A 25,999-nucleotide genomic window follows, 5' to 3' on the forward strand; every position below is an offset into this window, starting at 1 on the left:
GAGCTAAAGTATAGTATAGGTAGAATAGGGTATAGTATAGGTAGAATAAAGTATAGTAGAGGTAAAGTATAGTACAGGTAGAATAGAGTATAGTAGAGGTAGAATAGAGTATAGTAGAGGTAGAATAGAGTATAGTAGAGGTAGAATAGAGTATAGTAGAGGTAGAATAGAGGTAAAGTATAGTACAGGTAGAATATAGTAGAGTAGAGGTAGAATAGAGTATAGCACAGGTAGAATAGAATATAGTAGAGGTAGAATAGTGGTAAAGTATAGCACATGTAGAATAGAGGTAAAGTTTAGTACAGGTAGAATAGAGTATAGTACAGGTAGAATATAGCTAAAGTATAGCACAGGTAGAATAGAGTACAATAGAAACAGAGTAGAGGTAGAATAGTGGTAAAGTATAGCACATGTAGAATAGAGGTAAAGTATAGTACAGGTAGAATAAAGTATAGTAGAGGTAGAATAGAGGTAAAGTATAGCACAGGTAGAATAGAGTATAGTAGAGGTAGAATAGAGGTAAAGTATAGTACAGGTAGAATAGAGTACAATAGAAACAGAGTAGAGGTAGAATAGAGGTAAAGTATAGTACAGGTAGAATAGAGTATAGTAGAGGTAGAATAGAGCTAAAGTATAGTAGAGGTAGAATAGAGCTAAAGTATAGTAGAGGTAGAATAGAGTATAGTAGAGGTAGAATAGAGGTAAAGTATAGTAGATGTAGAATAGAGTATAGTAGAGGTAGAATAGAGGTAAAGTATAGTAGAGGTAGAATAGAGTATAGGTAAAGTATAGTAGAGGTAGAATAGAGTATAGTAAAGGTAGAATAGAGGTAAAGTATAGTAGAGGTAGAATAGAGTATAGTAGAGGTAGAATAGAGGTAAAGTATAGTAGAGGTAGAATAGAGTATAGTAGAGGTAGAATAGAGCTAAAGTATAGTAGAGGTAGAATAGAGTATAGTAGAGGTAGAATAGAGGTAAAATATAGTACAGGCAGAATAGAGTAGAGGTAGAATAGAGTATAGTAGAGGTAGAATAGAGTATAGTAGAGGTAGAATAGAGTAGAGGTAGAATAGAGGTAAAGTATAGTACAGGTAGAATAGAGTATAGGTAAAGTATAGTAGAGGTAGAATAGAGTATAGTAAAGGTAGAATAGAGGTAAAGTATAGTAGAGGTAGAATATAGTATAGTAGAGGTAGAATAGAGGTAAAGTATAGTAGAGGTAGAATAAAGTATAGTAGAGGTAGAATAGAGGTAAAGTATAGTACAGGCAGAATAGAGTAGAGGTAGAATAGAGGTAAAGTATAGTAGAGGTAGAATAAAGTATAGTAGAGGTAGAATAGAGGTAAAGTATAGTAAAGGTAGAATAGAGTAGAGTAGAGGTAGAATAGATGTAAATTATAGTAGAGGTAGAATAGAGTAGAGGTAGAATAGAGGTAAAGTATAGCAGAGGTAGAATATAGTATAATAGAGGTAGAATATAGCATAGTAGAGGTAGAATATAGGTAAAGTATAGTAGAGGTAGAATAGAGTATAGTAGAGGTAGAATAGAGCTAAAGTATAGTAGAGGTAGAATAGAGTATAGTAGAGGTAGAATTGAGGTAAAGTATAGTAGAGGTAGAAAAGAGTATAGTAGAGGTAGAATAGAGGTAAAATATAGTACAGGCAGAATAGAGTAGAGGTAGAATAGAGGTAAAGTATAGTAGAGGTAGAATAGAGCTAAAGTATAGTATAGGTAGAATAGAGTATAATAGAGGTAGAATATAGGTAAAGTATAGTAGAGGTAGAATAGAGTATAGTAGAGGTAGAATAGAGCTAAAGTATAGTAGAGGTAGAATAGAGCTAAAGTATAGTAGAGGTAGAATAGAGTATAGTAGAGGTAGAATAGAGCTAACGTATAGTAGAGGTAGAATAGAGTATAGTAGAGGTAGAATAGAGTATAGTAGAGGTAGAATAGAGTATAGTAGAGGTAGAATAGAGTATAGTAGAGGTAGAATAGAGTATAGTAGAGGTAGAATAGAGGTAAAGTATAGTACAGGTAGAATAGAGTACAATAGAAACAGAGTAGAGGTAGAATAGTGGTAAAGTATAGCACATGTAGAATAGAGGTAAAGTATAGTAGAGGTAGAATAGAGTAGAGTAGAGGTAGAATAGAGTATAGCACAGGTAGAATAGAGTATAGTAGAGGTAGAATAGTGGTAAAGTATAGCACATGTAGAATAGAGGTAAAGTATAGTACAGGTAGAATAGAGTATAGTAGAGGTAGAATAGAGGTAAAGTAGAGCACAGGTAGAATAGAGTATAGTAGAGGTAGACTAGAGTAGAGGTAGAATAGAGTATAGTACAGGTAGAATAGAATATAGTAGAGGTAGAATAGTGGTAAAGTATAGCACATGTAGAATAGAGGTAAAGTATAGTACAGGTAGAATAGAGTATAGTAGAGGTAGAATAGAGGTAAAGTAGAGCACAGGTAGAATAGAGTATAGTAGAGGTAGACTAGAGTAGAGGTAGAATAGAGTATAGTACAGGTAGAATAGAATATAGTAGAGGTAGAATAGTGGTAAAGTATAGCACATGTAGAATAGAGGTAAAGTTTAGTACAGGTAGAATAGAGTATAGTACAGGTAGAATATAGCTAAAGTATAGCACAGGTAGAATAGAGTACAATAGAAACAGAGTAGAGGTAGAATAGTGGTAAAGTATAGCACATGTAGAATAGAGGTAAAGTATAGTACAGGTAGAATAAAGTATAGTAGAAGTAGAATAGAGGTAAAGTATAGCACAGGTAGAATAGAGTATAGTAGAGGTAGAATAGAGGTAAAGTATAGTACAGGTAGAATAGAGTACAATAGAAACAGAGTAGAGGTAGAATAGAGGTAAAGTATAGTACAGGTAGAATAGAGTATAGTAGAGGTAGAATAGAGGTAAAGTATAGCACAGGTAGACTAGAGTATAGTAGAGGTAGAATAGAGGTAAAGTATAGCAGAGGTAGAATAGAGTATAGTAGAGGTAGAATAGAGCTAAAGTATAGTATAGGTAGAATAGGGTATAGTATAGGTAGAATAAAGTATAGTAGAGGTAAAGTATAGTACAGGTAGAATAGAGTATAGTAGAGGTAGAATAGAGTACAATAGAAACATACAGTAGAATAGAGGTAAAGTATAGAGTAGGCTATAGTGATGCACGGTATACCGAAACGTTTTTTTATGTTGTTTTGAATTTAATACATTAAATGACTTAGCTGTAATAAATACGGAATTATAGGTTGAGCAAATTAACCCCAAAGTATCAAATCACATTTTAAAACAGTTTAACTGTAATTGTAAATGATTGTCTGCTCAGTCTCCGGTATGATTTTGCATAAGGAAAATATGTATTATTCTGAAATGTTATATGGTGCTTTATTTTTTGCAGGAAATTGAATACAGAATAGAAGACAGTCTAATTGTTCTACCAGTTATCAATATATTGTTCAATGTTAAAAAACACATTTTTAAAAAGACAGGTGACTATAGCTAAACGCATTTTTTTTGGTGCCGGGGTATCGTTTGGGTATGGACTGTCATTAGGGTATGGACTGTCGTTAGGGTATGGACTGTCGTTAGGGTATGGACTGTCGTTAGGGTATGGACTGTCGTTTGGGTATGGACTGTCGTTTGGGTATGGACTGTCGTTAGGGTATGGACTGTCGTTAGGGTATGGACTGTCGTTAGGGTATGGACTGTCGTTAGGGTATGGACTGTCGTTAGGGTATGGACTGTCGTTAGGGTATGGACTATCGTTAGGGTATGGACTATCGTTAGGGTATGGACTATCGTTAGGGTATGGACTATCGTTAGGGTATGGACTATCGTTAGGGTATGGACTGTCGTTAGGGTATGGACTATCGTTTGGGTATGGACTATCGTTTGGGTATGGACTATCGTTTGGGTATGGACTATCGTTTGGGTATGGAGTATGATGATACTAAACCTGGTATGAAAGTCATAAATCTGGTATGGTGACAACACCAGTAGAGTGTTGGTAGAGTCAGACCCCATCTAGGGATGATGCTGCAGTAGAGGACAGGGATGAACTGATTCATGTGGGATTACAGATGGCCAGCCACTACAGGAGGAGATGACCAACAATTACCAGATTCTGGTGTCTGTTTTTTGGGATACCTATTTTATACATGTTTTATGTACAGAACATACAGATTCTGTAATAGTGGTGTTATGAAATAAACATATCAACACGGGGCAGCAGGTAGCCTAGTGGTTAGAACGTTGGGTCAGTAACCAAAAGGTTGTTGGATCGAATCCCTGAGTTGACAAGGTGAATCTGTCGTTCTGCCCCTGAACAGGCAGTTAACCCACTGTTCCTAGACCGTCATTGTAAATAAGAATTTGTTCTTAACGGACTTGCCTATTTAAAAGGTTAAGTATGTACACACACACACTTATATATATATATATATTTTAAAATATCACTCCAACTAAATGCTCAAAATACATAACGAAAAAAAGTAGGTATTCTACAGTTCGGATTCAATGACTACGCACTTGTCAATAGTCATCCCACACACACGTTTTTGGAACTCACAGACCATTACAACTCAGAGTTTTCCCCCAACAGTCTTTGGACAAGCAGAGAGGCTACAATACGTCCATTTCCACCTGAATGAAAGTGCAATGAGATTCATGAGTCCTGCTGCTAGGAGGGTAAGTCTATGGAGATGGAAAATGTGACTGGAAAAATACAACCACTTCTCTGTTTGTTCTAATGTTGGGAATAATAACCAGATTTTTGTGGCCGCATGACAAAATAGTCTGACAATATCAGCAGGACATGCTCCTCATTTAAACGAAGCCTCTCAAAAATCTGTTGGGAATGAGAGTTAAACTGAGTTTTTCCTTCAAATAGAGAAGGGGCGAGAAGGACAAATGGAGAGATATGAACAAGGGTGGAGGGAATGGAGAGATAACAGGGGTGGGGGGAATGGAGAGGTAACAGGGGTGGGGGGAATGGAGAGGTAACAGGGGTGGGGGGAATGGAGAGGTAACAGGGGTGGGGGGAATGGAGAGGTAACAGGGGTGGGGGGGAATGGAGAGGTAACAGGGGTGGGGGGAATGGAGTGATAACAGGGGTGGGGGGGGAATGGAGAGGTAACAGGGGTGGGGGGGGAATGGAGTGATAACAGGGGTGGGGGGGAATGGAGAGGTAACAGGGGTGGGGGGGAATGGAGAGGTAACAGGGGTGGGGGGGAATGGAGTGATAACAGGGGTGGGGGGGAATGGAGTGATAACAGGGGTGGGGGGGAATGGAGTGATAACAGGGGTGGGGGAAATGGAGTGATAACAGAGGTGGAGGGAATGGAGAGGTAACAGGGGTGGGGGGGAATGGAGTGATAACAGGGGTGGGGGGAATGGAGTGATAACAGGGGTGGGGGGAATGGAGTGATAACAGGGGTGGGGGGAATGGAGTGATAACAGGGGTGGGGGGGGAATGGAGTGATAACAGGGGTGGGGGGAATGGAGTGATAACAGGGGTGGGGGGGAATGGAGTGATAACAGGGGTGGGGGGAATGGAGAGGTAACAGGTGTGTGGGGGGGAATGGAGAGGTAACAGGGGTGGGGGGGAATGGAGAGGTAACAGGGGTGGGGGGGGGGAATGGAGAGGTAACAGGGGTGGGGGGGAATGGAGAGGTAACAGGGGTGGGGGGAATGGAGAGATTACAGGGGTGGGGGGAATGGAGAGGTTACAGGGGTGGGGGGAATGGAGAGATAACAGGGGTGGGGGGAATGGAGAGGTTACAGGGGTGGGGGGAATGGAGAGAACAGGGGTGGGGGGAATGGAGAGATAACAGGGGTGGGGGGGGAATGGAGAGATAACAGGGGTGGGGGGGAATGGAGAGATAACAGTGGTGGGGGGAATGGAGAGATAACAGGGGTGGGGGGGAATGGAGTGATAACAGGGGTGGGGGGGAATGGAGAGGTAACAGGGGTGGGGGGGGAATGGAGTGATAACAGGGGTGGGGGGGAATGGAGTGATAACAGGGGTGGGGGGAATGGCGAGATAACAGGGGTGGGGGGAATGGAGAGGTAACAGGTGTGTGGGGGGAATGGAGAGGTAACAGGGGTGGGGGGGGAATGGAGAGATAACAGGGGTGGGGGGGAATGGAGAGGTAACAGGGGTGGGGGGGGGGAATGGAGAGGTAACAGGGGTGGGGGGAATGGAGAGATAACAGGGGTGGGGGGAATGGAGAGGTTACAGGGGTGGGGGGAATGGAGAGAACAGGGGTGGGGGAATGGAGAGATAACAGGGGTGGGGGGGAATGGAGAGGTAACAGGGGTGGGGGGGAATGGAGAGGTAACAGGGGTGGGGGGGAATGGAGAGGTAACAGGGGTGGGGGGGAATGGAGAGGTAACAGGGGTGGGGGGAATGGAGTGATAACAGGGGTGGGGGGGAATGGAGAGATAACAGGGGTGGGGGGAATGGAGAGGTAACAGGTGTGTGGGGGGGAATGGAGAGATAACAGGTGTGTGGGGGGGAATGGAGAGGTAACAGGGGTGGGGGGGGAATGGAGAGGTAACAGGGGTGGGGGGAATGGAGAGATAACAGGGGTGGGGGGAATGGAGAGATAACAGGGGTGGGGGGAATGGAGAGATAACAGGGGTGGGGGAATGGAGAGATAACAGGGGTGGGGGGGAATGGAGAGATAACAGTGGTGGGGGGGAATGGAGAGATAACAGGGGTGGGGGGGAATGGAGTGATAACAGGGGTGGGGGGGAATGGAGTGATAACAGGGGTGGGGGGGAATGGAGTGATAACAGGGGTGGGGGAAATGGAGAGGTAACAGGTGTGTGGGGGGGAATGGAGAGGTAACAGGGGTGGGGGGGGAATGGAGAGGTAACAGGGGTGGGGGGAATGGAGAGATAACAGGGGTGGGGGGAATGGAGAGGTTACAGGGGTGGGGGGAATGGAGAGGTTACAGGGGTGGGGGGAATGGAGAGAACAGGGGTGGGGGGAATGGAGAGAACAGGGGTGGGGGGGAATGGAGAGATAACAGGGGTGGGGGGGAATGGAGAGATAACAGGGGTGGGGGGGAATGGAGAGATAACAGGGGTGGGGGGGAATGGAGAGATAACAGGGGTGGGGGGGAATGGAGAGATAACAGGGACAACAGAAAACAGAAACCTGAAATTCACCTGGTGCTGGTTATTATTAGAAACACACACCTCATACTATATATCCACTCAGCCAAGTCAAAAGTGGGAGTAGTGTTTAAATAAGTACATGATACAGCGTTCCATCTAGATTTTGTTCTATAAACATTTACAGGTGTTTTATATCGACACGCACAGAATGGAGTGGGATTCCCATCGGACTCTCCTCAGAGGCTTCTAGCAGCTGCTATGAAAGTGTGTGTGAGATATATATATATATATATATACATACACACATATACATATATATACACACACACACACACACACACACACAGAGTATGTGTATTGGCAGGTGAATGTATGTGTGTGTGTGGGTCCTCTCCTCACACTACCTCCTGACAGTGATAGTAATACCTGCTGACATCCTTTCTTCCCACGCTCCCTCCCACGCTCCATCCCTAGAGAAGGCCCTGCCGTTGGGGAGTTGAAATCTGTTGCCTCTCTCTGCCATCCTTCCTAACGCAATCTCCACCACCCCTCTTCCACTGGCACAGGTCTACTGTTTTCACCATCTCTGGGGGCTGGTGTGTGTGTTTTCCTGATCTCTCAGGGGAGGTAGGAAAGAAGCTTGTGATACTACAGAGAGGCATTTCTAAACTACTGGGGGAGAGATGATACAATATTACTGTAGCAGGTTACAACTAATATGTTAAAACCATCCAGTAAAATACAGGAGTAGCTATAACATTCATACCACACATCTCAACAACCTCCTGACTACAGTACACAACCACACGTCTCAACAACCTGACTACAGTACATAACCATACGTCTCAACAACCTCCTGACTACAGTACATAACCACACGTCTCAACAACCTCCTGACTACAGCACATAACCACACGTCTCAACAACCTGACTACAGTACATAACCACACGTCTCAACAACCTCCTGAATACATTACATAACCACACGTCTCAACAACCTCCTGACTACAGTACATAACCACACGTCTCAACAACCTCCTGAATACAGTACATAACCACACGTCTCAACAACCTCCTGACTACAGTACATAACCACACGTCTCAACAACCTGACTACAGTACATAACCACACGTCTCAACAACCTCCTGACTACAGTACATAACCACACGTCTCAACAACCTGACTACAGTACATAACCACACGTCTCAACAACCTCCTGACTACATTACATAACCACACGTCTCAACAACCTCCTGACTACAGTACATAACCACACGTCTCAACAACCTCCTGACTACAGTACATAACCACACGTCTCAACAACCTCCTGACTACAGTACATAACCATACGTCTCAACAACCTGACTACAGTACACAACCACACGTCTCAACAACCTGACTACAGTACATAACCACACGTCTCAACAACCTCCTGACTACAGTACATAACCACACGTCTCAACAACCTGACTACAGTACATAACCACACGTCTCAACCTCCTGACTACAGTACATAACCACACGTCTCAACAACCTGACTACAGTACATAACCACACGTCTCAACCTCCTGACTACAGTACATAACCACACGTCTCAACCTCCTGACTACAGTACATAACCACACGTCTCAACAACCTGACTACAGTACATAACCACACGTCTCAACAACCTCCTGACTACAGTACATAACCACACGTCTCAACAACCTGACTACAGTACATAACCACACGTCTCAACAACCTCCTGACTACAGTACATAACCACACGTCTCAACAACCTCCTGACTACAGTACATAACCACACGTCTCAACAACCTGACTACAGTACATAACCACACGTCTCAACAACCTCCTGACTACATTACATAACCACACGTCTCAACAACCTGACTACAGTACATAACCACACGTCTCAACCTCCTGACTACAGTACATAACCACACGTCTCAACAACCTCCTGACTACAGTACATAACCACACGTCTCAACAACCTGACTACAGTACATAACCACACGTCTCAACAACCTCCTGACTACAGTACATAACCACACGTCTCAACAACCTCCTGACTACAGTACATAACCACACGTCTCAACAACCTCCTGACTACAGCACATAACCACACGTCTCAACCTCCTGACTACAGTACATAACCACACGTCTCAACCTCCTGACTACAGTACATAACCACACGTCTCAACAACCTCCTGACTACAGTACATAACCACACGTCTCAACCTCCTGACTACAGTACATAACCACACGTCTCAACAACCTCCTGACTACAGCACATAACCACACGTCTCAACAACCTGACTACAGTACATAACCACACGTCTCAACCTCCTGACTACAGTACATAACCACACGTCTCAACCTCCTGACTACAGTACATAACCAACATGCAGACACACCAATATTCACACAAAAACAGAATTTCAGTACACACCCACCCACACACACACATCCACCCACAGCAGTCAGACTATTGACCCCTTACTGCATATTGTGTAGATGATTAGATAAAGTGTTGTGGAGCGGTGCTTTGTGCAAGGACCTTTATTACACCATAAACCAGTATGAAGTGTGCTGCACCCTGCCTCTCCACTGACCTACACTCTACTGTACAGAGTAACACAGTAGTCCACCCTGCCTCTCCACTGACCTACACTCTACTGTACAGAGTAACACAGTAGTCCACCCTGCCTCTCCACTGACCTACACTCTACTGTACAGAGTAACACACTAGTCCACCCTGCCTCTCCACTGACCTACACTCTACTGTACAGAGTAACACAGTAGTCCACCCTGCCTCTCCACTGACCTACACTCTACTGTACAGAGTAACACACTAGTCCACCCTGCCTCTCCACCGACCTACACTCTACTGTACAGAGTAACACACTAGTACACCCTGCCTCTCCACTGACCTACACTCTACTGTACAGAGTAACACACTAGTCCACCCTGCCTCTCCACTGACCTACACTCTACTGTACAGAGTAACACACTAGTCCACCCTGCCTCTCCACTGACCTACACTCTACTGTACAGAGTAACACACTAGTCCACCCTGCCTCTCCACTGACCTACACTCTACTGTAGAGTAACACAGTAGTCCACCCTACCTCTCCACTGACCTACACTCTACTGTACAGAGTAACACACTAGTCCACCCTGCCTCTCCACTGACCTACACTCTACTGTACAGAGTAACACACTAGTCCACCCTGCCTCTCCACTGACCTACACTCTACTGTACAGAGTAACACAATAGTACACCCTGCCTCTCCACTAACCTACACTATACTATACAGAGTAACACTAGTCCACCCTACCTCTCCATTGACCTACACTCTACTGTACAGAGTAACACACTAGTCCACCCTGCCTCTCCACTGACCTACACTCTACTGTACAGAGTAACACAATAGTCCACCCTGCCTCCCCACTGACCTACACTCTACTGTACAGAGTAACACAGTAGTCCACTCTACCTCTCCACTATACAGTAACACACTAGTCCACCCTACCTCTCCACTGTACAGAGTAACACACTAGTCCACCCTGCCTCTCCACTGACCTACACTCTACTGTACAGAGTAACACACTAGTCCACCCTGCCTCTCCACTGTACAGAGTAACACACTAGTCCACCCTACCTCTCCACTGACCTACACTCTACTGTACAGAGTAACACACTAGTCCACCCTAACTCTCCACTGACCTACACTCTACTGTACAGAGTAACACACTAGTCCACCCTGCCTCTCCACTGACCTACACTCTACTGTACAGAATAACACAGTAGTCCACCCTACCTCTCCACTGACCTACACTCTACTGTACAGAGTAACACACTAGTCCACCCTGCCTCTCCACTGACCTACACTCTACTGTACAGAGTAACACACTAGTACACCCTGCCTCTCCACTGACCTACACTCTACTATACAGAGTAACACACTAGTCCACCCTGCCTCTCCACTGACCTACACTCTACTGTACAGAGTAACACACTAGTCCACCCTGCCTCTCCACCGACCTACACTCTACTGTACAGAGTAACACACTAGTACACCCTGCCTCTCCACTGACCTACACTCTACTGTACAGAGTAACACAGTAGTCCACCCTGCCTCTCCACTGACCTACACTCTACTGTACAGAGTAACACACTAGTCCACCCTACCTCTCCACTGACCTACACTCTACTGTACAGAGTAACACACTAGTCCACCCTGCCTCTCCACTGACCTACACTCTACTGTACAGAGTAACACACTAGTCCACCCTGCCTCTCCACTGACCTACACTCTACTGTACAGAGTAACACACTAGTCCACCCTGCCTCTCCACTGACCTACACTCTACTGTACAGAGTAACACACTAGTCCACCCTGCCTCTCCACTGACCTACACTCTACTGTACAGAGTAACACACTAGTCCACCCTACCTCTCCACTATACAGAGTAACACACTAGTCCACCCTACCTCTCCACTGTACAGAGTAACACACTAGTCCACCCTGCCTCTCCACTGACCTACACTCTACTGTACAGAGTAACACACTAGTCCACCCTACCTCTCCACTGACCTACACTCTACTGTACAGAGTAACACAATAGTACACCCTGCCTCTCCACCGACCTACACTCTACTGTACAGAGTAACACACTAGTCCACCCTACCTCTCCACTGACCTACACTCTACTGTACAGAGTAACACACTAGTCCACCCTACCTCTCCACTGACCTACACTCTACTGTACAGAGTAACACAGTAGTCCACCCTGCCTCTCCACTGACCTACACTCTACTGTAGAGTAACACAGTAGTCCACTCTACCTCTCCACTGACCTACACTCTACTGTACAGAGTAACACAGTAGTCCACCCTACCTCTCCACTGACCTACACTCTACTGTACAGAGTAACACAGTAGTCCACCCTACCTCTCCACTGACCTACACTCTACTGTACAGAGTAACACAGTAGTCCACCCTACCTCTCCACTGACCTACACTCTACTGTACAGAGTAACACACTAGTCCACCCTACCTCTCCACTGACCTACACTCTACTGTACAGAGTAACACAGTAGTCCACCCTGCCTCTCCACTGACCTACACTCTACTGTAGAGTAACACACTAGTCCACCCTACCTCTCCACTGACCTACACTCTACTGTACAGAGTAACACAATAGTACACCCTGCCTCTCCACTGACCTACACTCTACTGTAGAGTAACACACTAGTCCACCCTACCTCTCCACTGACCTACACTCTACTGTAGAGTAACACACTAGTCCACCCTGCCTCTCCACTGACCTACACTCTACTGTAGAGTAACACACTAGTCCACCCTACCTCTCCACTGACCTACACTCTACTGTACAGGTCGACTGATTATGATTTTTTGACACCGATTAATCTGACGATTTTATTTTATTTGTAATAATGACAATTACCACAATACTGAATGAACACTTATTTTAACTTAATATAAAACATCAATTAAATCAATTTAGCCTCAAATAAATAATCAAACATGTTCAATTTGGTTTAAATAATGCAAAAACAAAGTGTTGGAGAAGAAAGTAAAAGTGCAATATGTGCCATGTAAAAAAGCTAACGTTTAAGTTCCTTGCTCAGAACATGAGAACATATGAAAGCTGGTAGTTAATATGAGACTTCAATATTCCAAAGTAAGAGGTTTTAGGTTGTAGTTAATATAGTATTTATAGGACTATTTCTCTCTATACCATTTGTATTTCATATACAGTGGGGCAAAAAAAGTATTTAGTCAGCCACCAATTGTGCAAGTTCTCCCACTTAAAAAGATGAGAGAGGCCTGTAATTTTCATCATATGTACACTTCAACTATGACAGACAAAATTGGAAAAATAAATGCAGAAAATCACATTGTAGGATTTTTTATGAATTTATTTGCAAATTATGGTGGAAAATAAGTATGTGGTCACCTACAAACAAGCAAGATTTCTGGCTCTCACAGACCTGTAAGAGGCTCCTCTGTCCTCCAGTTGTTACCTGTATTAATGGCACCTGTTTGAACTTGTTATCAGTATAAAAGACACCTGACCACAACCTCAAACAGTCACACTCCTTACTCCACTATGGCCAAGACCAAAGAGCTGTCAAAGGACCCCAGAAACAAAATTGTAGACCTGCACCAGGCTGGGAAGACTGAATCTGCAATAGGTAAGCAGATTGGTTTGAAGAAATCAACTGTGGGAGCAATTCATTGGGAAATGGAAGACATACAAGACCACTGATAATCTCCTTCGATCTGGGGCTCCACGCAAGATCTCACACCGTGGGGTCAAAATGATCACAAGAACAGTGAGCAAAAATCCCAGAACCACACAGGAGGACCTAGTGAATGACCTGCAGAGAGCTGGGACCAAAGTAACAAAGCCTACCATCAGTAACACACTACGGCGCCAGGGACTCAAATCCTGCAGTGCCAGACGTGTCGCCCTGCTTAAGCCAGTACATGTCCAGGCCCATCTGAAGTTTGCTAGAGCGCATTTGGATGATCCAGAAGAAGATTGGGAGAATGTCATGGTCAGATGAAACCAAAATATAACTTTTTGGTTAAAACTCAACTCGTCGTGTTTGGAGGACAAAGAATGCTGAGTTGCATCCAAAGAACACCATACCTACTGTGAAGCATGGGGGTGGAAACATCATGCTTTGGGGCTGTTTTTCTGCAAAGGGACCAGGACGACTGATCCGTGTAAAGGAAAGAATGAATGGGGCCATGTATCGTGAGATTTTGAGTGAAAACCTCCTTCCATCAGCAAGGGCATTGAAGATGAAACGTGGCTGAGTCTTTCAGCATGACAATGATCCCAAACACACCGCCTGGGCAACGAAGGAATGGTCCAAAATACCAGCAACAGTGTGTGAAAACCTTGTGAAGACTTACAGAAAACATTTGACCTCTGTTATATACACTGTTGGCAATGACAAAGTATTGAGATAAACTTTTGTTATTGACCAAATACTTATTTTCCACCATAATTTGCAAATAAATTCATTAAAAATCCTACAATGTGATTTTCTGGATTTTTTTCCCTCATTTTGTCTGTCATAGTTGAAGTGTACCTATGATGAAAATTACAGGCCTCTCTCATCTTTTTAAGTGGGAGAACTTGCACAATTGGTGGCTGACTAAATACTTTTTTACCCCACTGTACCTTTGACTATTGGATGTTCTTATAGGCACTATAGTATTGCCAATGTAACAGTATAGCTTCCGTCCACCTCCTTGCCCCTACCTGGGCTCGAACCAGGAACACATCGACAACAGCCTCTGCTCCACAAAAGTCACGGCCCTTGCAGCGCAAGGGGAATAACTACTCCAAATCTAAAAGCGAGTGACGTTTGAAACAGTATTAGCGCACACCCAGCTAACTAGCTAGCCATTTCACATTGGTTACACCAGCCATCAGGCTGATAGGCTTGAAGTCATGAACAGCGCTGTGCTTGCGAAGAGCTGCTGGCAAAACGCACTAAAGTGCTGTTTGAATGAATGATTACGGGCCTGCTGCTGCTCAGTCAGACTGCTCTATCAAATCAGACTTAATTATAACATAATAACACACAGAAATACAAGCCTTTGGTCATTAATATGATCGAATCCAGAAACTATCATTTCGAAAACAAAACATTTATTTTTTCAGTGAAATACGGAACCGTTCTGTATTTTATCTAACGGGTGGCATCCCTAAGTCTAAATATTGTTGTTACATTGCACAACCTTCAATGTATGTCATAATTACGTAAAATTCTAGCAAATTAGTTCGCAATGAGCCAGGCAGCCCAAACTGTTGCATATACACTGACTCTGCGGGCAATGAAACGCAAGAGAAATGACACAATTTCACCTGGTTAATATTGCCTGCCAAACTGGATTAGTAGTTATAACTAGTGATTATGATTGATTGTTTTTTATAAGATAAGTTTAATGCTAGCTAGCAATTTACCTTGGCTTCTACTGCATTTGCGTAACAGGCAGGCTACTCGTGGAGTGCAATGGTTAGAGCGCTGGACCAGTTAACTGTGCGGTGAGAAGATTGAAACCCCCGAGCTGACAAGGTGAAAATCTGTCGTTCTGCCCCTGAACAGGCAGTTAACCCACAGTTCCTAAGCCGTCATTGAAAATAAGAATGTGTTCTTAACTGACTTGTGTAGTTAAATAAAAAGGTATAAAAAAATAATAATTTCAAACATTTAAATTAAAAAATAATCGGAAATCGGCGCCCAAAAATACAGATTTCCGATTGTTATGAAAACTTGAAATCGGCCCTAATTAAATCGGCCATTCAGATTAAATCGGTCGACCTCTAGTTAATATCAATCATACTGGTGAGGATTTGTCCCAAAAAAATGTCATCTGGTCAGAGCAAAAAAACATTTACGCATATCAGATAATACTGATGAAACAATCTCTGTGGTCATAACAACCATCACCATTGACGATCATATGAGCTATGCCAATTTACTCATGAGACAGGAAAATGGCAATTCCAGCTCAAAAGATATTCCAAAACTTCGATGAACCTGACGACAATGCAAACCCAACAACTGGAGACAAAACACACTAACAGCTGTCATGTGAAACACAGGATTTGTGTCAAATGCCTTGTAGGCTCCTGTACTGTTCTATAATCTAGGTTCCTCTGCTTCTCCCTGTACCTCATCCTCCTCGGTCAATACTAATTCAATTTTTCTATAGCAGGGAATTCCCTGGCTGCCTCTTGGCAAGGCTTCTGATATGAGTGAGTGTGTGTGTGTGTGTGTGTGTGTGATGAGGCAGAACACAGTGGTAAAGCAGAGGGAGTTGAGACAGTGTTAACCATTTAAATCATTTCTATATATTTCAGCTGAGACAAACAGAATCTTTTGAAAACTTCCATCATTCATATTCCATTATATGCAGGACCATTTTGGAGTTCCAGATTTGATGATCAAGTGAAAACTCTGTAATATACGGTTCTACAAAACAATGCAATTTCTTAAAGATTGCTTTGTTGATGTTTAATGCACACAAGATGATTCCCACACACTGCTGCTTGTCTGCGTCATCTCGAGCCTCCAAGTCACATGGCAGCCATTTTGGGCCGAAAAAAAGCCGCTTGCGTGTCCATGCCGACAGACCCGCTATCCAAACTTCATCTGTTCCTGGACAACAGCCGTTACAGGACACGAAGACATTCACTCTACAGTCAATATTAGATGCACTAAATAAAATCAATAAATGATTGTCCACAGAGAGAAATGGCGAGATATGGAAAGAGGTCTGGGGCCGGTTTGGGTCCATATGTAGTCCAGTGATAAGGCAAGGAGTCAGTGATTATTTCTATCATTTAAATTGGTATCGATATTTCCTAAATACCTTGACCAGAGGTATTCTAGCCTCTCTGTAAATGCACTCAGCACCATGACTATCTGAGAGGCTGATACAGACAGAGTGCAAGGCCTCTCTCTCTCACCCTCTCCACCCAAAATAACTCATTTACAACAGTGTGTGTGTTTATCCACCTCAATTGCTTGCTGCAGGTTTATATTTTCTGTTTGGCAGCTCGTTTACATAAGATTTCATTCAGAGGAGTAATACAGCCGTCTCTAGCCGGCTGGCTCCTCGCAGTACTGTGGATTACACACACACACACACACACACACACACACCCCTCAACGGTGCTCCAATTCAATACAAAAATTCACATTTGAATGGATTTGTTAGAATGATTTACAAATTGAGGCCAGGTAGGGTAATGTTTACAGACAGACAGACATGGCAGTCACAGTACAATACAAGTCTCTGGTCTACACCCTCCCTCCAAAAACACATCCTCTGACACTTTGTCATACCTAAATTAACTACAAGTTGAAACAAAACAACCCATTTATATTATACTCTGTCATAGAACAGGCCTTTCCTTATCACTGTCTGAGACCTGGGGTTGGTCCTCCCAGTTAGGCCTTTCCTTATCACTGTCTGAGACCTGGGGTTGGTCCTCCCAGTTAGGCCTTTCCTTATCACTGTCTGAGACCTGGGGTTGGTCCTCCCAGTTAGGCCTTTCCTTATCACTGTCTGAGACCTGGGGTTGGTCCTCCCAGTTAGGCCTTTCCTTATCACTGTCTGAGACCTGGGGTTGGTCCTCCCAGTTAGGCCTTTCCTTATCACTGTCTGAGACCTGGGGTTGGTCCTCCCAGTTAGGCCTTTCCTTATCACTGTCTGAGACCTGGGGTTGGTCCTCCCAGTTAGGCCTTTCCTTATCACTGTCTGAGACCTGGGGTTGGTCCTCCCAGTTAGGCCTTTCCTTATCACTGTCTGAGACCTGGGGTTGGTCCTCCCAGTTAGGCCTTTCCTTATCACTGTCTGAGACCTGGGGTTGGTCCTCACAGTTAGGCCTTTCCTTATCACTGTCTGAGACCTGGGGTTGGTCCTCCCAGTTAGGCCTTTCCTTATCACTGTCTGAGACCTGGGGTTGGTCCTCCCAGTTAGGCCTTTCCTTATCACCGTCTGAGACCTGGGGTTGGTCCTCCCAGTTAGGCCTTTCCTTATCACCGTCTGAGACCTGGGGTTGGTCCTCCCAGTTAGGCCTTTCCTTATCACTGTCTGAGACCTGGGGTTGGTCCTCCCAGTTAGGCCTTTCCTTATCACTGTCTGAGACCTGGGGTTGGTCCTCCCAGTTAGGCCTTTCCTTATCACCGTCTGAGACCTGGGGTTTTCCTCCCAATTAGGCCTTTCCTTATCAGTTCTCAGTAGGAGGAAGTTCACATGCAGGGAGAAAGGTCCTTGCTTGTTGAAAAATAAACCATTTTGTCTGCCATGTGCTACAGTATCTCGCTACTTTATTGGAAAAGGAAAACCTAGAAAATAACCCTTTATGAAATGTCTCTGTTTTAGGAGAGTGTGTCCTGTTTTGAAAGCTTCAAGGAGAGACTTCCTGTGACGGCGTCCTGTGACTGAGTGTTGGTCTTTCCAGTAATGGGTTATATCTCAGCCCTGCTCTGGTGACGGAAACACACACAACCCTGAACACATGCACCCAAGAAACAAGTTCACAGACTAGGACACACACCCTGACAGAGTCATTGTTCTACTGAAATTAACTTTAGTGCAGCACAATGGGCAGAAACATTGATTCAGCCTGCGACAAATGACTGGAATTACTGCAACACATTGTTTTGTACACAACTACAGAGTCAGACTGCCTACTGGTACACACACAAACACACAACATAAAGCACAATGTTTACTACGTCATGCAAGACAACGCATGAGCATCATCAACACAGATAGGAGAGGGAGAGAGAGAGATGAAGGGATGGTGTTAGCAGGACAGGGAATAGAGTGGTAATTACCACACTTTAGTCTTGTTGATTATAGTTCACAGCTTCTTCATGTTAATCATTTACCAGGGGAGGACTGAGATTAACACTGAGCTAGGCACACAGCGGAGACACACACACACAGGAGAGAGAGGAAAGAGAAACGCACAGGAATATGAGAGAGAAACAAGTCTACTGGTGCAATCATAACTCCCCTGATTAGGCCCAATTACACAGACACTCACCACTGTCAGCTTTCCATTCAGTGTCTACAGTACAGTACATGAACCCAGGTACATGATGAATATTACAGACACTGTCAGCTTTCCATTCAGTGTCTACAGTACATGACAAATGGTACATGATGAATATTACAGACACTGTCAGCTTTCCATTCAGTGTCTACAGTACATGAAAAATGGTACATGATGAATATTACAGACACTGTCAGCTTTCCATTCAGTGTCTACAGTACAGTACATGAACCCAGGTACATGATGAATATTACACAGAGGAGCTGTAAAAGAATCAAATGCATTTTCAATAAAGACACCAACATAAATACTAATGTAATAGCTTCTACTCCAGGTGAACTGGTACTCCTTACATATACAGTGAGAGTCCAAACTTGTTGAGGGAAAATAATCCTGCAACAACAGGAAATGTGAATTGGAATTAAATGGACATCTTCATAGAGGTTGATACATTTTTCACAAGGGAAGGGAAAATCAAGTCTGAAATTTCAAACCACAAATACACTACTAGTGTATTAAATGTAAGCTGTCGCCCCTGGAGGACAGAGAGGGGTGTGTATAGGAGGAGGACTGAAGGTTGTTAGCGTGTGTAAAGGAGGAGAGGGTGAGCGAACCGAGAACAGGGGATAAAGGAGCAGATACTCCATATCGCTGTCTCTGTTTGGTGTATGAAAACCAAAATGGCAGAACCAAGCATGTGGCAGAACGAGTAGAGGCCAGGCCTATGTACAGACATGCGTGGTCACCTACGTGGTAAACTAGTTTGGAGCCACAGATTCTTCAAGGTAAAGCAAACCCCATGAGCTGAGTCTAAATCCACAGCAGAGAACTAGCCCCAGCCTGCTACACACTGGGACAGAACGCTGTATACTATACTGGAGCTATGCACACACCATTAAATTAACTTCGGTTTTTAACTGTTGTTTTATTTCACCTTTATTTAAACCAGGAAGTACCACAGAGATCGAGAATGTGGAGCCCTGGTCAATGAGACAGCTCCTGTAGAAAACAATCATTCAGGATATAAAATGACAACAAAACAAATCTACATTTCTAACTCTCCTGCTGTAAATCTTTGATTTAGACTAGAGCCAGATACACTTCAATAACTTTACACTTTGTTTTTATAAAATGTTCAATTACTAAGCAATTACTCTTATTGCATATAAATGTGTGTAATGCTTAAAATGATACATGCTTATAATTGTTAATGTCAAAATACTAATTTATTAGTAAGACATACTATGTAAATTAGTTTATTAATATATATTAATGAGCATTTTATAAAGTGCTAGCAAAGAGTCTGCTAGCTAATTGTGCAGCAGTAATACATTACAGCAGCCAGGCTATAGTCTTTGTTCCAGACATTTTAACTAGATGGCTGACTTTATAAACCCCTGTTCACACATCACTGCTTCTAGTTCATTAAAACTATAAATCTGGATTTCTATGGGAAAAGGTGACAAGCCAGGGTCCTAAATCATCTATATTAACAGCAGCCTGCTGTGTGTTGTGACTGTAGGAGCCTGGTGTTAATGTTAAATGTCAGCTGTCGCCCCTCTCGGTCCTCCACTAGACCCTCACTGCAGTAGGATGACGCCACTAGACACTGATATCGGGTCAGTTATGTTGTTCAGCCTTAATGATTAAGGATCGGGTTTGGGGAGGGTGAGCTGATCCTAGATATGTGGTTAAGAGAGCACTGTGGTGTGGTATATTGCAGAGACAGAGGTAGATTGAGGCAGTGGTCGCTTGGCCAGGTTTATGGGCCTTGGGACGGCCTATAGCTTCTCAACAGCAGCTCAGGGAAAATGGCTGAACCTAAACTAATCACACAGCCAATATCCTGCTCTGGACAGAGAGAGAGAGGAGAGGGCAGGGGAGAGAAGGAGGAGGGAGAAGAGGGAGGTGCAGGAGAGTGGGCATGAGAGCAACAACACACACACTCTGGCCCCTGGGGACCCTGTCCTGGGTGCAGTATCACAGACACACTGATGGGTTTCTGATTGGGTGGTGGTGCAGCAGAAAGTGTTTTCCTTGCCACAGAGTGTGACCCTTCCAGCTTCCCCTGAGAGAGAGAGGGGTGCAGCGGTGTTTCCCAAGCAATTTTAGGTGGTTCACAATTCCAGGGCCCCGTTCCAAATAGTTATAAAACTCTTTCTTCATTCCTTGAGGAATTTATATTTAATTGGTGAAAACAGTAGGATGGCAACCATACATTCAGTCATCCAATCACATATATGCCGGTCAGATTTCCTCAGGGAAGGGAGGAAGTATGCATTTCATAACATTTGGACCACGTTAAAATATTTGGGTTCAGTTTAAGGGATACTTTGGGATTTTGGCAATGAGGCCTAGATTTGGGCGGTATCCAGATTTTCATATCGTCATTGCGTCCTTCTCTCATCCATGGATTTACGCTATTACCGGCTAAGTACACAAGGGGGCGCCACAAAAGGGGAAAAAGCCCATTGGGCGTCTATTACCAGAATACTGACAAAATTAGCACAAGTAATAGCTAATTTCCATGGAAGCTGTTAACGAAATATATGCAAAGACAGGAAATCCAGCTCATCAGGATATACATATATTGGTAAGCGCTAACAAATATAAATTGTTGATGAGTTTGGACATTTACAAGAGAATGATTCCCCGTCTCCTCCTTAATTCAGCCACTTACTAGATAACTAGCAAGTTCAACTTAGGGGTTGTGTTTTCTGCGTTTTACACAAAAGCAAAAAGATCAAACGCATAAAATAATATCTTGCAGAATTTTATGAACGCAGATCTAAAATGATTCTTATTCCAATTGCACTCCTCCACTCGGATGGGAATTCACAAACAGGCCTTCTATCAGCAGACAGCACTCAGACTTAGCTGCTTTTCTCCGGTAGCCTACTTTCTGGTAAAATGCAAGATTAACTTTAAGCAAAACATGAGCAAATGTTGCTGGCTACATTCTTTCTATGATAAACATTAGGAATGTGATGGCCATGAATTGTTATTTTTTAAACTCACTTCATCAGTGTAAGCTAATTTCCTTGTGCGGCTGCCAGCCGAATAGTGTAGCACTCCTGACAAATGTGTTGCACCAATATATTTTTTGCGAAGGAAAACAATACTTGCTCGCCCCTGATCACTCTTTGGAAGCAGAAAAACACTTGACTTTCAATATAAAACACAACGCCTGTCAATAGACAACTGGACACACCTGCTCCCGCTATCTCCTATTGTGCTGTTAACAAACACCTGACTGGCTCAACTGTTCTGGGGAACTACGGTGACCTTTATAATGGGAAATAATGAAGAACGGTGAAATGAAGAAAGCGATCTGCTTTATTAGCTATAAATAAATGTATTGAAAAACTTAAAAGAAATAGGTAACGGTATTAAAAAAACTATTTCCAAATACCCCAGTATACATGGTATACCGCCCAAGCCTACCCCAGTATACATGGTATACCGCCCAAGCCTACCCCAGTATACATGGTATACCGCCCAAGCCTACCCCAGTATACCGCCCAAGCCTACCCCAGTATACATGGTATACCGCCCAAGCCTAATGAGGCCCTTTATCTACTTCCCCAGAGTCAGATGAACTCCTGGATACAACTTGTCTCTCTCTATGTGCAGTTTGAATGAAGTTGCTAACTAGCGTTCATTTCAGCATTGGCTCATGAAACTACCTCCAACCTCCTTAATACTGGATGCAGATACATTATAAATTGTACAAATTCTGAAGTATCCCTTTCAGGCCAATCAGATCAGTGATTGATGAACACAGCCCTGTATGTTGCTGGGGCCCCTACCTACCTGTCTGGCCGGACAGTCGGTTAGTAAGATATAGGAAACCCAGAGGTGGTGCAGCTTCCACAGCTCTAGTCTTCAATTAGCTGCTTGGTAACACCTGGATCTGCAGGTGAACCTCTCTCTGCCTGACTACTGACCCAAATCAACTCATTACACACACACACACACACACACACACACACACTATACAAAACCACACAGCACACTCCCATTACCAACTAAACACGTACACATGACGGTGGTTTGGAGTCAAACACACCTGTCAGCAGAATAGTTCAGTATCTAGGACCCTGTTTGAATGCTTCCTACATATAAATCACTACCACAACATGGCTAGACAAGTGAACGCAAGGATTTCCACTAGAGAACTAACAGTCATCTCAGAGCAGGGATCATTACCTCAACTAACACAGTCATGTCAGAGCAGGGATCATTACCTCAACTAACACAGTCATGTCAGAGCAGGGATCATTACCTCAACTAACACAGTCATGTCAGAGCAGGGATCATTACCTCAACTAACACAGTCATGTCAGAGCAGGGATCATTACCTCAACTAACACAGTCATGTCAGAGCAGGGATCATTACCTCAACTAACACAGTCATGTCAGAGCAGGGATCATTACATCAACACAGTCATGTCAGAGCAGTGATCATTACCTCAACTAACACAGTCATGTCAGAGCAGGGATCATTACCTCAACTAACACAGTCATGTCAGAGCAGGGATCATTACCTCAACTAACACAGTCATGTCAGAGCAGGGATCATTACCTCAACTAACACAGTCATGTCAGAGCAGTGATCATTACCTCAACTAACACAGTCATGTCAGAGCAGGGATCATTACCTCAACTAACACAGTCATGTCAGAGCAGGGATCATTACCTCAACTAACACAGTCATGTCAGAGCAGGGATCATTACCTCAACTAACACAGTCATGTCAGAGCAGGGATCATTACCTCAACTAACACAGTCATGTCAGAGCAGTGATCATTACCTCAACTAACACAGTCATGTCAGAGCAGGGATCATTACCTCAACTAACACAGTCATGTCAGAGCAGGGATCATTACCTCAACTAACACAGTCATGTCAGAGCAGGGATCATTACCTCAACTAACAGTCATGTCAGAGCAGTGATCATTACCTCAACACAGTCATGTCAGAGCAGGGATCATTACCTCAACTAACACAGTCATGTCAGAGCAGGGATCATTACCTCAACTAACACAGTCATGTCAGAGCAGGGATCATTACCTCAACTAACACAGTCATGTCAGAGCAGTGATCATTACCTCAACTAACACAGTCATGTCAGAGCAGTGATCATTACCTCAACTAACACAGTCATGTCAGAGCAGGGATCATTACCTCAACACAGTCATGTCAGAGCAGTGATCATTACCTCAACACAGTCATGTCAGAGCAGTGATCATTACCTCAACTAACACAGTCATGTCAGAGCAGGGATCATTACCTCAACTAACACAGTCATGTCAGAGCAGGGATCATTACCTCAACTAACACAGTCATGTCAGAGCAGGGATCATTACCTCAACTAACACAGTCATGTCAGAGCAGGGATCATTACCTCAACTAACACAGTCATGTCAGAGCAGGGATCATTACCTCAACTAACACAGTCATGTCAGAGCAGGGATCATTACCTCAACTAACACAGTCATTATTACCTCAATGAAGGAAAGAGGGAAGAATACATCTATAAAGTATTCATTCAAACTAGGTCTATTGCTTTTCCTCTTTAAAAAGAAAAAGCATCAGATGCAGTCATTTATTACCCATGTTTCAACAGCCAGGCTGTCTTCACCAGGGTATGATGAAGACGAGCAGTGGGTTATGCATTAGTAAAGGACTGGGTAATGTGGGTGGGTTGGAGAAGCTGTCAGCACAACTTGACTCATGCCTGTTGACCTGCATGGGCAGCCATCACCGTTTGAAAGGTTAGTTCTTGCATAACCGTGCAGGTGAGCATGTCAATACAGGTAAAAGCAGGGTTGGATGTTTGACATGAATGTAGGAAGGAGAAGTCCTGACTCCTGTTATAGTTAGACCTATCACACAGTTCAGTTAGGACACCACAGGGTTGGATGTTTGACATGAATGTAGGAAGGAGAAGTCCTGACTCCTGTTATAGTTAGACCTATCACACAGTTCAGTTAGGACACCACAGGGTTGGATGTTTGACATGAATGTGGGAAGGAGAAGTCCTGACTCCTGTTATAGTTAGACCTATCACACAGTTCAGTTAGGACACCACAGGGTTGGATGTTTGACATGAATGTAGGAAGGAGAAGTCCTGACTCCTGTTATAGTTAGACCTATCACACAGTTCAGTTAGGGCACCACAGGGTTGGATGTTTGACATGAATGTAGGAAGGAGAAGTCCTGACTCCTGTTATAGTTAGACCTATCACACAGTTCAGTTAGGACACCACAGGGTTGGATGTTTGACATGAATGTAGGAAGGAGAAGTCCTGACTCCTGTTATAGTTAGACCTATCACACAGTTCAGTTAGGACACCACAGGGTTGGATGTTTGACATGAATGTAGGAAGGAGAAGTCCTGACTCCTGTTATAGTTAGACCTATCACACAGTTCAGTTAGGGCACCACAGGGTTGGACGTTTGAACGTTGCCCAATCTCAATGTGCTACAAGTTCACTCAAAGTGGACTAATATGCATAAACACCATGGTGTTGTCCTGTCTGTGCAGTAGGCTAATGCAAAAGAACGTGGGCTACTCATGCAGAAACGTGAGATAATGGGAGAGTGAAGTTCATGGACTTCCAAATGAGCAATGCATAAACTCTACCAAATAAACAATCCCTAAACTATTCTCTCCAGCTTCAGAGCAGCGGGGAGGATTCCCTGGTTGTTCTAGAAACACTTAGCTCACCTAGTGTTGGTGGAGTTCCAGTAGACGACGTGTCTCTTGGCCGAAGCTGTGCACGCGATGTTGAGCAGGAAAACGGTAGTTCTCCAAACCGTGACAGCTCCCGGACTCCAACCGCACGTCATCACGGTTAGCGGGCGAGGCAGGCGACCCACGGAAAGACAGCACGAGGGGACCGGGTGGGAGTGGTTGGTTGAAAGAATTCCGTGACAGGTAGACTAGTGGCCCCGGTTAACGCAGAGTAGAATCACCTTTACTGACGCAATATTCCCGTTCAAACGTTCTCAAACTAAGTCACCAAAATACCTTCCTTTCGGGGTACATCCTATGTGGAAACCGTTGTTGCATGGTGAATAAAGTCAAACGATGGAGAGACTCCTCAAAAGCTGAACACAAAGTCAGATAGTTTGGTAAAGTTGCTGCCTGATACTGAAAAGGATAGCCTCCTTTATTCTGCTGCGGCACAACTTATTTCCTTATGTCAAAAAGACACTTTTAAAAGTACACTAAC

At 43.8% G+C, this 25,999-nt stretch overlaps 1 protein-coding gene and 1 long non-coding RNA gene across 6 annotated transcripts in view; both read right to left on the reverse strand.

Annotated features, from left to right (window-relative positions):
• Nucleotides 1–25,999, reverse strand: part of LOC110536191 (ephrin-A4-like) — a 124,089-nt gene that overhangs the window by 97,892 nt on the left and 198 nt on the right. For 2 of the 3 annotated variants that reach the window (XM_036939603.1, XM_036939585.1), the window contains exon 1: nt 25,492–25,999. This exon is cut by the window's right edge. In XM_036939603.1, coding sequence (XP_036795498.1) covers nt 25,492–25,613 — 122 coding nt within the window. In that variant the 5' untranslated portion in view covers nt 25,614–25,999. The remainder of the gene's footprint in view (nt 1–25,491) is intronic. The other variant, XM_036939594.1, reaches the window with a different exon arrangement.
• LOC118937848 lies at nt 9,474–12,136 on the reverse strand. Of its 3 annotated transcripts, none has more exons than XR_005035267.1 (3): nt 10,958–12,136; nt 10,670–10,760; nt 9,474–10,370 (listed from the first exon to the last, which is right to left on the reverse strand). It is a non-coding gene; the product is annotated as an uncharacterized LOC118937848 (long non-coding RNA). The 3 variants fall into 3 exon arrangements; XR_005035266.1 differs by having other exon boundaries at nt 9,475–10,382; nt 10,720–10,760; XR_005035263.1 differs by having other exon boundaries at nt 9,477–10,539; nt 10,720–10,760; nt 11,329–12,136.

The sequence above is a fragment of the Oncorhynchus mykiss genome, chromosome 2, assembly GCF_013265735.2.
Source record: "Oncorhynchus mykiss isolate Arlee chromosome 2, USDA_OmykA_1.1, whole genome shotgun sequence".
NCBI classification, from domain to species: domain Eukaryota; kingdom Metazoa; phylum Chordata; class Actinopteri; order Salmoniformes; family Salmonidae; genus Oncorhynchus; species Oncorhynchus mykiss.